Genomic DNA, 12309 nt, shown 5'->3' on the forward strand with positions numbered 1-12309 from the left:
CAATATTCATAATAAGACCCAAGAGGATGAACGATGCTGAATTTTCAAATGATCTGTCAAAGTGTTAATTGGACTCTTTGATAACCTCCATCCCTTGGGGGAGTTAACGGTTGGAAAAGATTCATGCCACCCGTCTCCGTGAAGTGAAGAGAAAATGATTGTAACCAACAGCTAGAGATTTGGTTGACATAGCTAATGCTTTACTGGAAAAGCTGTTTGGTTTTTCAGAAGGTTACAGTGGGCAAACACAGAGGGATTTTACGGAGCCATCTCTTCTTGAGAACTCGGCCAAGACAACCCATCTGAGGTCTGGAGCCACACATAACAAATAATGGCACATGCGGGGCAGGGCTTGTGGCCTGCCCTGAGAGTTCTGTCCCAACACCGATGAGCCTGGTGCTTTCTCGGAATGGAAAGAATGGGAGTGCCTCCACCTTCAGGAGGCTGCGGAGACAAAAGCCACTCTTCTTAAGATTCAGGGTGGGGAATATGAATGAGAAGTCACGAGGGAATATCAAATTGATTTCTGAGGGACGTGCTCAAGGACAAGTTGAAAGGGCGACACTTCGCATTGTGGCTTGGCGCACAGAGCAGCAGAGCGTACGGCGCTCTCCGGAGGGGAGTCACCAAAAAAGGGTGAAAATCTGGCCCATGCGTCTGCCTGGCAAACATTCTCTCAAAGTAAAGATGGAAATACGTATATAGAAAACCCTGAGTGGGGGGTGAGGGGTGTGGGGGCCACGACCAGAGACTGGCCCCCAAGGGTCACTGTGGCTGGTCTGCCCTCGAGACTCACACCCCTGCTTGGATGAAACCCTTGAAAACATATAGAAGTAAACAATTCTGAATGAGGGGAAACAGCTCTCAACATAACTGGGCTTTTCAGTCTCTGATTTACAAGACTGTTTTCTGGACAAGTAAAGGCCTCTTCGGTCGCAGCTGCAACTAAAGTAGGATGTGTTACCAGAAGCAGCTACTGGCGAGAAAAGAGAGGACATTTCCTGTCTCTAGTTGAGCAAAGAAAGCAGGGGAGAATTTAGGACAGTTCACAGTAGAGTCCCTTTCATTGAGCGCAGCTTCCTTTCCGTTTTAAATGCATAGCAATTCTGCTTGATTAAATAACATATTTTTTGTTTTAGCTGTTGTCCTCAAAGGGCAGTTACAGTACATCGCAGGACCACGGCTCTATTCAAATTCAGCACCATGCGTGAGTGAGGGACGCCACCAGCCAGAAAAGACTCTGCCCTGCGATTGCTCCATTCACTCATTAAACGGGCCTTCCCATGGGTTACGTGTGCATGCCAAGCGCACTGCGTTCCATCCCGCTGCGGAATGGGAAGAGAGGACCCAGATTCACAGAGTGAGCTCAGACGAGTGGAGGGATCTGCTTTGGGCCAAGCCGCACCTCTTTTGGATGGAGGAGGCTCAGAGATGTGTTATTTGTTTTGTGTGGTTTCTCCTTGATCGGGGAATAATTTTGGATCCAGCCTCGCACAGAGGATTGGATGGCAGTCTTTTCTGAGAAGCTTTCAATCAGGGTGTGTTGGAGGATCCTTAAACACTGCTACGATTCAGCTGGAAGCAGTTACACAGTCCTCCTCACTTTCCCCTCCCTCTCCCCCCAGAGGAAGAGGCATTTCCAAGGCCTTACCCTTCTTGTCTTGGTGATTACGGGAAGACACCGCCCCCAAAGAGTCTGTGCTGTCAGGTGAATCGAGCAGATCCTTCCAGTCCAGCATTCCTGCCCTAGACTCATACCCCTCTTGAGCCGCCGCATCTGACGTGGTGGTGCTGGGCAAAAGGGAACTGGAGTGCCCTGTTTTCATCACAAATACAGTTAGGGAAAACATCGCTGGAGACCCCCACATTCCCTTTGCTCGGAGGCCAGGAGGTGGACACCCAAGCTGGCTGTAAGACTGAAAGGAGACTGCCCTAGAAATAACAAGCTTGGGTACTGAGGCTCAGCAGAAGACTCCCTGCGCCTGCAGGTAGAGGATGAAGGGCCAGATCGTATCTCTGCTGCTTGCTGGGTGAGCCTGGGAGATTCACTTAATCTCTCTGGGACTTGTATTTCCTTGTGCACAACATGGGGGGTGATGTCACTTACCTCCCCGTGTGGAGAGGATAGAGTGACATAATGGTGAAAAGTACTCAGCAGTGTCTGACACACAGCTCATGCTCAAGAAATAGTAGTGTCCCTTCTTTGGCATTCCCCTAGCACCACTAAAGGCAAGATGTGTCCATTCTGGAGGACACCCTTTGTGACTGATGGGGCTGGTTTATGGTAGTGGATGAGCTTCTCGCCTGTAGCAACAGCTCAGCTGTCCTGAGCCCTTCTCCTGGAGCCTTTCTCATGGATGGGGTGTCTAGTTTTCAGCTTCAACTCAACTTCACAGGTTGACCATTTCTAGAAGAAGTGACTGCTTTCTAAAGGGAGCTACTCACAGCACCGCTTCCCTGGAATGACAGCCTCAACTGCCCCTTGTTGCCATGGCTGTGCCTTCTGCAAAGTCAGTTTCATGGTTTCGTGACTCATTCTTGGGAGAGTTTGTTCTTGAGGCCACGCAGTCTGATGTGATTCAGGTTAGAAAGGGATAGCTTTTTGAGACCCAGAGGGGCCTACAGCCTACCACAAGAAAAGAATGGCCAGGCTGGGAGTTACAGTAGAAACTCCGAATACTTCCTGAGAACACATTCCCGAGCTTTCCTTTCATCATTCCAGAGGGTTAAGTACAGGTCACACCAGGTGCTTTGAGGCAAACTGTCACAGTGAGTTAAAGAAGCCCCACTACCTGTTTTCTCTGGTAGAAATAAAATTTAACTTCTCCCTGATTTCCAAGTAGAATCTTTGGCCTATTAAACCCTCTTACCTATAGCCACCTCTTGGACAATGTTTGAAAAGACATCAAGGCAACTACTGTGAATATGTGATCAGCGCCTCTGGTAGAAAGTAGGACAGATTCACAAATGGCTCAAACCTTGGGCTGTGATCACCATGTATGTGATAAATAAAATACTGGTGACCAGAAAGATTATGATGAACAATGCACTGCAATCTTCTTTATCACAGTTACTATAAGAAGTTGGGTTTCCAGGAGACTTCAGTACTGCCCATAACAGATAACATATGTAAAGAAGACAATGGGAAAAAGCAAACGAGCCAAGTGGCTCACTTAAATTATAATGATTTCTGTGGAAGCATCACTCATAAATGCCACCACAGAACTTTGGTAACATTTAAGAAACCTCTTTCTATGTAGAGTTTGTTTGGCCTCCGCTCAGCTTCAAACATTGGCTTTGTTGCACATAGTTGGGTTTATATCCAATTGTTAAGAACATGTTCATTTAAAACTAAAGAACGTTTGCATTCTAGACTTTCTGTTCTTTCATTTCTGGGTTTCACAGCTCATCTTAGAATACTGATAAGAGAACAGGAGTAGGAAAACTAAGCGGGACTTGGAAATGCAGAATTTTTTGACTTCTTTTTTGCTTATATCGAGGTCTAAATCATAGCCCCTGTTTTCTACTCCTGAAGTCTACACTGCTCTTAGGCAATATATGGTCAGCCTAACAGAGAATTCAGCACCCAGCATAAGCAAACTATTAGAAATTGTTTTGTAGGGAGTTAGAAAGGGGAGAATGAAAAAACAAAACAAAACTCTTTTCTCCAAGTAGCAAGAATTTCTTTTACCTGAATTGATATGCATTTTGAGTACTTTCAATTTAACTGTGTTCAAGGGGCAATTTTATGGTAATGCCCTAAGTATGGCTTAGGGAGAACATTTCTTAATACGATAATCTAGGGGAAATATATGCCTAAGGGGCACATTCTCCGTCAAAAGATTTCCTGGACCATATGCTGCAAATACATGGAAAACTCATTGGTAATGGAAAGCTATGGCTATGAGAGGAAATTAATGTGGACCAGATGGTAGTTAGGTAGGAAAATGCTTTACACAAATGTGAGAAATCAGCTCCTTCCTATTGCTGAAGTGTTAGTCTAATACCCACCACATCCCCTTTTTCTATATGTAAATCTAGAGAAACCATGCATCTGATGTACTCAAAATTAAAGAAAAAATTGAGCAGCATGAGGTTTGTATTCTTTTAAACTTATGCTTGAGGATAGGCAACACGTGTCACTGGTGAATCAGACAGAGAAAGCAATACTTGATTCTCAAAAGTTTTAGAACCGCTTTGTAAGAGCACCATAAAGTAGTAGTCCTTAGTTTGAATTCAAAGAGGTATATTATTATTACTATTTCTCCAACCTTAAAATATGTTACAAGGAAATCATTTCTCTTCTTCAAATCACTTCTAACCAAAGCAATGATGCAAAAATAGGCATTTATTTGTGGATATGGTATTATAGGTCAGTAGATTCAGAGCCTAGGATTTTGTCTGTTAATGACTTATGAAAGGTCATGTTTTAATCACTGGAGCTTATGATGTATTCTTTTTTTTTATTTTTTTAAGTAATCAATCTTTCCATCCAATGTCGGGCTGGAACTCATGACCCTGATATTGAGAGTCGTACAATGTACTGACTGAGCCAGCCAGGTGCCTCTGATGTACTATTCTTATAATATGCAAAGAAATAGATTTTAGAAGTTAACTTTAATATGCATCATATCGTTTCTCTATATCTACAAGTCTGTGATTCCAGAGGTTAGAGACCCTTCAACCCACTATTACCTATTAACAGTGATTGTAGCCAATTAGACATAAAACAAGAAACACTAAATCAATACGAGACAGAGAGAGGGAGGGAGAGAGGAAACAGGGTCCAATTCACTAAAAAGGGGTTCTTGGGATGTAACTACTACTTTCACCAAGAAGAGAGAGTGTATGGTTTATTTTAATGATTCCTTTTTCTGAGTTAGGCAGTTCAAGTTTTAAGGCTTTCTCTATGAGCTTGCACTCAGCCACTGAACATTTTAGGAGGACATGCAAAGGACACAGCTAGGAACAGTGGGTGCGTTTTGGACTTTGTGGTTGGCTTCCTAGTCTATATCCATGCTCAATCTGGTCTTTCCTTTGATGGTAGAAATACAATGTGCGTAGTCCAAATCCCCGTATCCTAGTAGGCACTCAACACATATCTGCTGAGTGAAATAAGTCTATTCTAGGTTTTTTAACTCCAAAATAAGCATCTCTTGGACTAGTTTGTGAAAAGAAAGTCTCCTATGTTTTTGTAAGTAGTGTCTGGACCATTTCTTATTTTGGTGATCAATCATCTAAGCACCTCATACTGGACAGACTTAGCCTAAAACGGACAGGATCATTAGTTGAAAGGACAATTTTCACTCCTCTTCAGTTTCATCCCAGAAGCCACTGATCAAGAGCTGAAGGCAAACAGGCATTATCCCTTAAAATGTTAATATGGAGGAATGAATAATTTCCTTTCCCTTTGTAAAGGAAATAGGAGAGATCCACAGATTGGAAGGTGATTTGTGTTCATAAAAAGCATCCCATCGTTTAATTATTCTTTCCATATGAGAAATTACCTGGGAGTTAAAATTGGTCTTAGTCCAGTTGATGAATGCTGGGGAGGTTCAATTAGATTTAAGATCTGAATTCCTCAGTCTCTGGTAAAGATTATTCAATTATAGGAAATGATTGCAAAGTATGATAGTGGAGGAGAGCAGATGCTAAGTGGATTCTCCTTCTGAAGGGTGAGCTAAGCTAGATGACATCTGCCTTGCGTCATCGATGAGACTAAAAGTGGATGAATTCCGGGGGCCCATCTGCTCTACATCGCCGCCCTTCACCAGGGGCACAGTCAGGAGAAGCCAGAAGTTGTTTCCTACATCCGCCCAGCTCACTCAGGCCCGCATAGTCTTTGGGACTTCCAAAGAGGCTTTTTATTTCTACAAATTAGACACAGGGAGCAAGCGTTTCCGTAGAGCTAGTAAACACATTTATTTGCAGCCACCTTGAACTACTTCTTTGAATCCTAAACTTGCCTTGCTTACTTTTCTTTCCTTTTTTTCTCTTCCTTTCTCTACATTTAAAGACTGTCCTGGAATTGTCACTGTTACATATTTTTATAACACAAAAGCTATAAAATATTTGTGCATCAGTGAAACTCTTAGTCCTCATTCCAAAACAAAACTTAAATCTACCATCACACGTGTTTTTCATATTTAAAAAATAACACATGAATAGTTTACCCTATAAACATTTAGGGAAACTCTGAGAAACAGCAATGGAACACTTGAAATCAACTACATTTCAACTTTTCTTATCAAGGGCTCAGAATATTCTGTTTATGGACTTTATGGCTTTGTTTAATGTAGTGCCTGTATTTCAGGGCAGGAACAATGGGATAAATCCTGTTTGCACATCATCTCCACTGCGTCACACTTCCTTGTATACATTCTGAAGAACTCTCACTGCAAATATGTCTAAATATTCATACTCTTTGTGAACTTAAATTTCGATGGCTAATTTTCATGTGATGTTGGAAGGGTTTGCCTCAAGAGAACTGGTATCTGCATGCTGTATAGATTTTTTTCCCCTGCAGAGGGCATTGCCCTGAAAGTCAGCGTTTTAGGGAATGGTACTGTATCAGTTAAGAGCTATGGTCTACTACTTCTAAGCACTATTCTTTTATCTTGGATATACTTATGTCCAAGAGCGATTTCTTCTCTCTCAAGAACTCATTAAATATATTCACTAAATTCCCTAAGGTTGGCGAATTTCATGTTATGTGGATTAAAAATGTAGGAACCAGCCTCATATGTCAATTATTTCTCACAGGCAGTAATTTTTGAAGCATCATGAAACTGATAAATAATTTTAGTGAATTGGTACCCTGAAGTAACAAGGAATCTGGTCCATGATGTTTAGGGATGAAAACTATAAACTACCACAGGATGAGTGGCTTGAAAATACCAAAAAAAAAAAAAAAAAAGAAAAAAAGAAAAAAAAATCCGCAAACTGACCATATACTGTGTTGTAAGACATTTCATGATCTGGAAGAGGAGTTGAAATGTCTATAAAAAAAATAATGAGGATAAAAAAATTAATTAAAAAAGAAACCTAAGGTTTGAAAATACTCAAGAGGATTAGTGAAACAGGGTTTCCCACATAGATTTCCATCGATTTTAAATTATGAGTAATTTCTTCCTTACCATTCAGAGCCACGAAGGAATCTGGAAGACAAAAGGGAGGAGAAGGTTACTTAATGTTGAACACTCTGCTTAGTGTGACTTACATAATAAGTAGGAATGAGCTAATACAGAATTATGCTAACATATGATCCCCGGTACTAAGTAAGTGCTTTTTAATTTCTGCTTGTAACACAAGATGCTTTATATTGGGTCCGATTTCACACCCTCCTATCTCTTCCCTGAGTGAAGTTTCCTCAAAGTCACTGTTTTTGTCGCCAAGATTCAGAGAAAAGGCAAGAGGTAGTAGAAGGGATGGGAACTGCAATTATATGTGACTCTGGGAATTTAGGCTTTACTCTCTAGAGGGATGTATATATGGGTAAAATAAGTGACACCTGGACCACACTTACAAAACACTTTTCTTTACATTCTCTTTTACTTCATCCTCTCAACCATCCTGTGGGGAACGGTCTGGTATCACAGTGTTCTGAACTCAGCAGAAGTTTTAGTTAGGAAATTAAAAACCAAAATAAAAACAATCACACACAAATTTAGGCAACACACACACACATACACATGTGTGTGTGTATGTGTGTGTACAGTGAGTCTGGGTCAGATCACTGGTTCATTCAGCTTGCTCCTCAGTCTCTTGACACAGACTCTTGCCTATTTCCTCATTTTCCCTTAAAATCCTGTGCAAAAGTCACTGTGCACCAACTCTCTAAATCCTCTGAATGCTTTTATGTGAATAGGTATGTCTAACAGAAATAGGTCATGCTCCAGTGAGAGCACAGAGAGCAGAAAAGCCACTAGGAAAGGCAACAGAGGGTCAGTTGTACCCTCCTGCCCTAAGCCAGGCCCTTAGTGCTTCACCAGGGGTGGAGTTCAAGGTTAGGTAACACATGAAAGCACTAAGACTTGACCCCTGAGATTGAAGAGTAATTCACTGGCTTGGGGCCTGTGTTAGATATGGAGGCTTTCCTATGTTCCTTTGCCCAAAAACACATGTAGTGTGATGCCACTGGTGTCGTGGACATGTGATAGAGACGGGAACAACCATTTTCACATTTTTCATGTGTTTAGTTACTCGGTCCCAATTGACACCCCTATTTTCTACAGATGCCCAGGCTTCCAAATCATTAAAATAGGAAGAATATTATTCATTGAAGTCAGCTAATTAAGTTTGCACACACAAACCAGAACTTGTTTCTCTGAAAATGGAGCCATAAGGCACCAACATGATTAACATGATTTAAGATCCACTGATCAAACATCAAACTGTTTCACTGCACACAAGGAACACAGGTCTTTTGGTGATGACACCATCTCCTCTGTGGATTTCTTAACTCATACATTAGGTGTTTGAAGCCCTAATAAGCTTTTGCCAATATGTAATATTTGCAAACAAAAAAAGAAAGCGAAGAATTACGAGATGAGGCTACCTGTTGCCCTCTTTATCTGATTATATTTGATCTCCAAAAAAAGGTAAGGTAGGAAATTGAATGGTACCTTAGAGTTTGAAATTTCAGTACTCATGGCAAAGATTGAGAGTTTAATCCATGATTTTCTTTTTTTTTTTAAGATAGATAAATATATTTATTTATTTATTCATTGATTTATTCATTCATGAGAGACACAGAGCGTATGCGAGAGAGGCAGAGACACAGGCAGAGGGAGAAGCAGGCTCCATGCAGGGAGCCTGACGTGGGACTCGATCCTGGGTCTCCAGGATCAGGCCCTGGGCTGAAGGCGGCACTAAACCGCTGAGCCACCCAGGCTTCCCGAATCCATGATTTTCATTATGGAATTAGATATCAGAGTAATGCTGTTCCAGTCCCTTAGGAGCTATTTTTTGCGTGCCTTTTTGAGTCTAAGCTTCCTGGAATTCATCATATGTAATGCTTAAAACACTTCAAACTACATATTTTCCAAAAGAATGGCATTATTCTCTAAATTGGCATTAATAAACATTTTAAGGAGAATATCCATGTTAATCAGATCATAGGACAACTGGACAAATGTCTGACCAGGATCTTTTATATGAAGTTAGAACTAAAATGTTACCATTTAATAACTTTTGAAATGAACTCCGAAGCAAGCATAATAGGTTAATTTCTATAAAAAGGGTTATTTTGAGTCATCTTGTACTTAGTGGGTTCTTCCTGAAATCTTTTTCTACGGCAAATGGTAATAGACATAAATCTAATTAAAAATAATTACTTTTATTAGTCGATATGTTCAAGAAGAACAAAACACTCCCATTCAATTAAAAAGCTAGAGTACAGCAATCAATCTTCTTATTATTTGGCTAAAAATTATGGTGTAATAACACATTTTTTTAAAACAACAAAACCAGTTTTTTAATGGAAATGCTGATCTAACGTACTGCTCTGCTATAATTAATATCCTCTAAGAGTGAATTGGTTCCATGGCATTGTAACAAGGAAATAGGTGCCAGCATTTATAGCAACAGCACTGATGACACTGGCTTTCAAACACAGTTTTCTTTATTTGATATTTAGAAGATGATTTCTGTTACTTCTGCCTGTCTTAATGCCAGCTGCACCTAGTTCCACATGTGAGGTAATGTTTCTAGGCCATCCGATAAAAAGATCCTTGCACAAAGATGAGCATGGATACAAAGCTTTACTTACTGTGACAGTCTCCCAGGCCATCTGTATTGCCACGTTCTATGTCCTGTTCAAATGTCAATCTTAAAAAAAAAAAAGGCAGGGGGAAGAAACAAATTCAATAACACAAGTCATTACTCCAGAATGAGTCTGAAGTTTAACTAAAGAAATGAACACAGTTTGATAAACTAAATGGCAGGTGCAAGAAAAAGTAGATAACAGCTGGAAAATTTCTCTCATAAGTTTAGAGAAATGAGTCTTATGTGCTTCTCCGAAGAGAAGCCATGGTTTAAGCAGTTAATTCCGATATTATTCAGGGAGCTAATTAGTTTGCGGATTATTTATATCTTTCTTTTACGGATTCTTTGAGCATAAGAAATGCTCAAACATTTAAACATTTAAAAAGTTTGGATGTTAGCCTAACTCTTTATAAGTTGATATAGAAGTCTATATTTTTTTTAAAAAAGTCTCTTCCTCTCTACTTTTCCTTTGACTCCCAGAACTGCCTTCCCAGACGTTGATTTGTTTTTTTGCTTAGAAATAACCTGTATAACAAAGTGTTCAAAGGAACAAATGGCTGGTGGGCATGTAGCATGCTCGAGGGGCTCGGACGTGGTGGTGCATTGTGCTGAGACCACCTGAGACTCTGTGGCCCTGTGACTGCCACACTGCCCTCCTGCTCTACATGCTAACTTTTCTTTCAAGTCTACCATTGGGCTGTACAGGCTGTTTAACAAGACCAATCTTAATATACCTACGTTGATTTTTAAAATAAACGCATTGGAATCATTCAGAGGACTGTCCTTTTTGGGGGGAGCTTCATGCTATTTCTCACAGGATCATTAAAACTTTATTTTGCAATTGCCTTTAGATTTTATTTTATGGACCATTTAGGAAAACTATCTGGAAAGTTACACCTTGATCTAATAATTCACCACGTTTGTTTTCCAGTGTTGTTTCTGTTAAAAATCAAATTTATATAAAAAGGATAAAGGCTTTCAGTGGTAGTAAAAGCCACCCTCCATCAGGCCCAGAAGGCAATTTTCCAAGGAGAGGGCCGCATGTTTGGAGCAATGAAATATATATGTGGATCCTTAAGAAAACAATTCTGGAGTTCACATGTTGACTTAAAAGTCATTTATTTTTTATTTATGCATTACAGAGAAATCACAAGTAGGGGGTACAGAGGGAGAGGGAGAAGCAGATTCCTGGAACCCGATGTGGGGCTCGATCCCAGGGCCCTGAGATCATGACCTGAGCTGAAGGCAGACACTAAACCAACTGAGCTGAACAGGCACCCTGACTTAAAAATGATTTTTAAAAGTCAGTCTTATTACCTTCGGTCACACCTTGACTATAGAAAGGAGACAGGTCATTTCTTAGCTTCCGTCAATGAGGTATGTGATCCTCACTCCTTCGCTTCAAGGGTTCTCATGAAAAGATGCAAAGCTCTAACACTAGTATGTCAACATTGCTACTTGTAAAGCTGATATAATAATATATAGTGAGTCAACCCTTTGCATTAGTCAGATTTCCAGGTGAGACTTTAGAGTTGTCATGAGCTATGTCTGTGGGAATACTTTTCCCTCAAATTATGCATGTGGTGGTCATCAGATTTGCCCTCCTGCCTGTCTAGCTATTCTATAATAGGAGAGGAGGCTCAGAGAGATGCCAAGACAATTCTTTGCCCTCTTGGATCTGGGGATGTTGAAGGAATGGCTCGGAACTGTGCTGCCATATGGCACCTTCCTTGAGTTGCCGTAGCTTGTCAAGGACGTGCACTGGATTTCCTATCCACTGAAGTAAAAACGAAAAGGAACCTTTTAACTAATGTCATCTCAGCATTTAAAAGCTGAGGTAACAATTTTTAGCACCAAAATCATGGGCATGATAGACTGATCTGATCAGCTATGATCTGCTGGAGAACTGCCATGAATTGATTGACTCCCTAATGAGTAATAGGGTCAACTGTTCTTCAGTGCAGGAGAATGGTTTATTGGATGCATACACCACACTTGCAGTACAAATGCAGTGCTTAACAAATACTCTGTGATCTCTCCTCAGCCCTACATGGTCAATTAGAGAAGCCAGTTTTGCTATGGCCAGACTAACCACAGCACTAATCTAATTGGTACCCTACTGCCCCCTTTTCTCGGCTGTTCTTACACTGTAGTGATCAAGGCGTGCACCTTCTTGTCCCTCTCTCCAGGGAATACTTAGAAGCCCACTGTGTTTCTTTGCTCTGTGTTTTTAATCAGTCTGGGGATGGATGATTAATCAATTGGAAATCTGCCACATGCGATGTCGGGGTGTTCTATGAAATGGGAAAAGGAAGGAGAATGGCTGGCAGCTCCATTGATGAGGTTTGTGCACAGAAGGCTCGGTGGCAGTGGTGTATGAGAGCACAGTTAAATACGTCTAGGATGCATAGCAGCCAAAGGCCACTTTACACTTACACACCTCAGGCTCCTTACCTGCTGCTGGGTGACAGATGGGCACAGGAACCTGCTTCCTTTACCCACCCACAGTATGGGTCTCTGGAGGCGATACAGGTTCTGCAGGAA

The 12309-nt window shown here is 41.0% G+C and overlaps 1 protein-coding gene across 6 annotated transcripts in view; it reads right to left on the reverse strand.

Annotated features, from left to right (window-relative positions):
- Window positions 1-12309, reverse strand: part of SEMA6A (semaphorin 6A) — a 126803-nt gene that overhangs the window by 21178 nt on the left and 93316 nt on the right. For 4 of the 6 annotated variants that reach the window (XM_038551858.1, XM_038551860.1, XM_038551859.1 and 1 more), the window contains exons 15-19: window positions 12220-12300; window positions 9770-9828; window positions 7137-7157; window positions 6948-6998; window positions 1652-1816 (exon numbers count right to left, since the gene is read on the reverse strand). In XM_038551858.1, the coding sequence (XP_038407786.1) occupies window positions 1652-1816; window positions 6948-6998; window positions 7137-7157; window positions 9770-9828; window positions 12220-12300 (377 nt within the window). The remainder of the gene's footprint in view (window positions 1-1651; window positions 1817-6947; window positions 6999-7136; window positions 7158-9769; window positions 9829-12219; window positions 12301-12309) is intronic. The other 2 variants (XM_038551862.1, XM_038551863.1) reach the window with 2 other exon arrangements.

Source organism: Canis lupus, chromosome 11, assembly GCF_011100685.1.
Source record: "Canis lupus familiaris isolate Mischka breed German Shepherd chromosome 11, alternate assembly UU_Cfam_GSD_1.0, whole genome shotgun sequence".
NCBI lineage: Eukaryota > Metazoa > Chordata > Mammalia > Carnivora > Canidae > Canis > Canis lupus.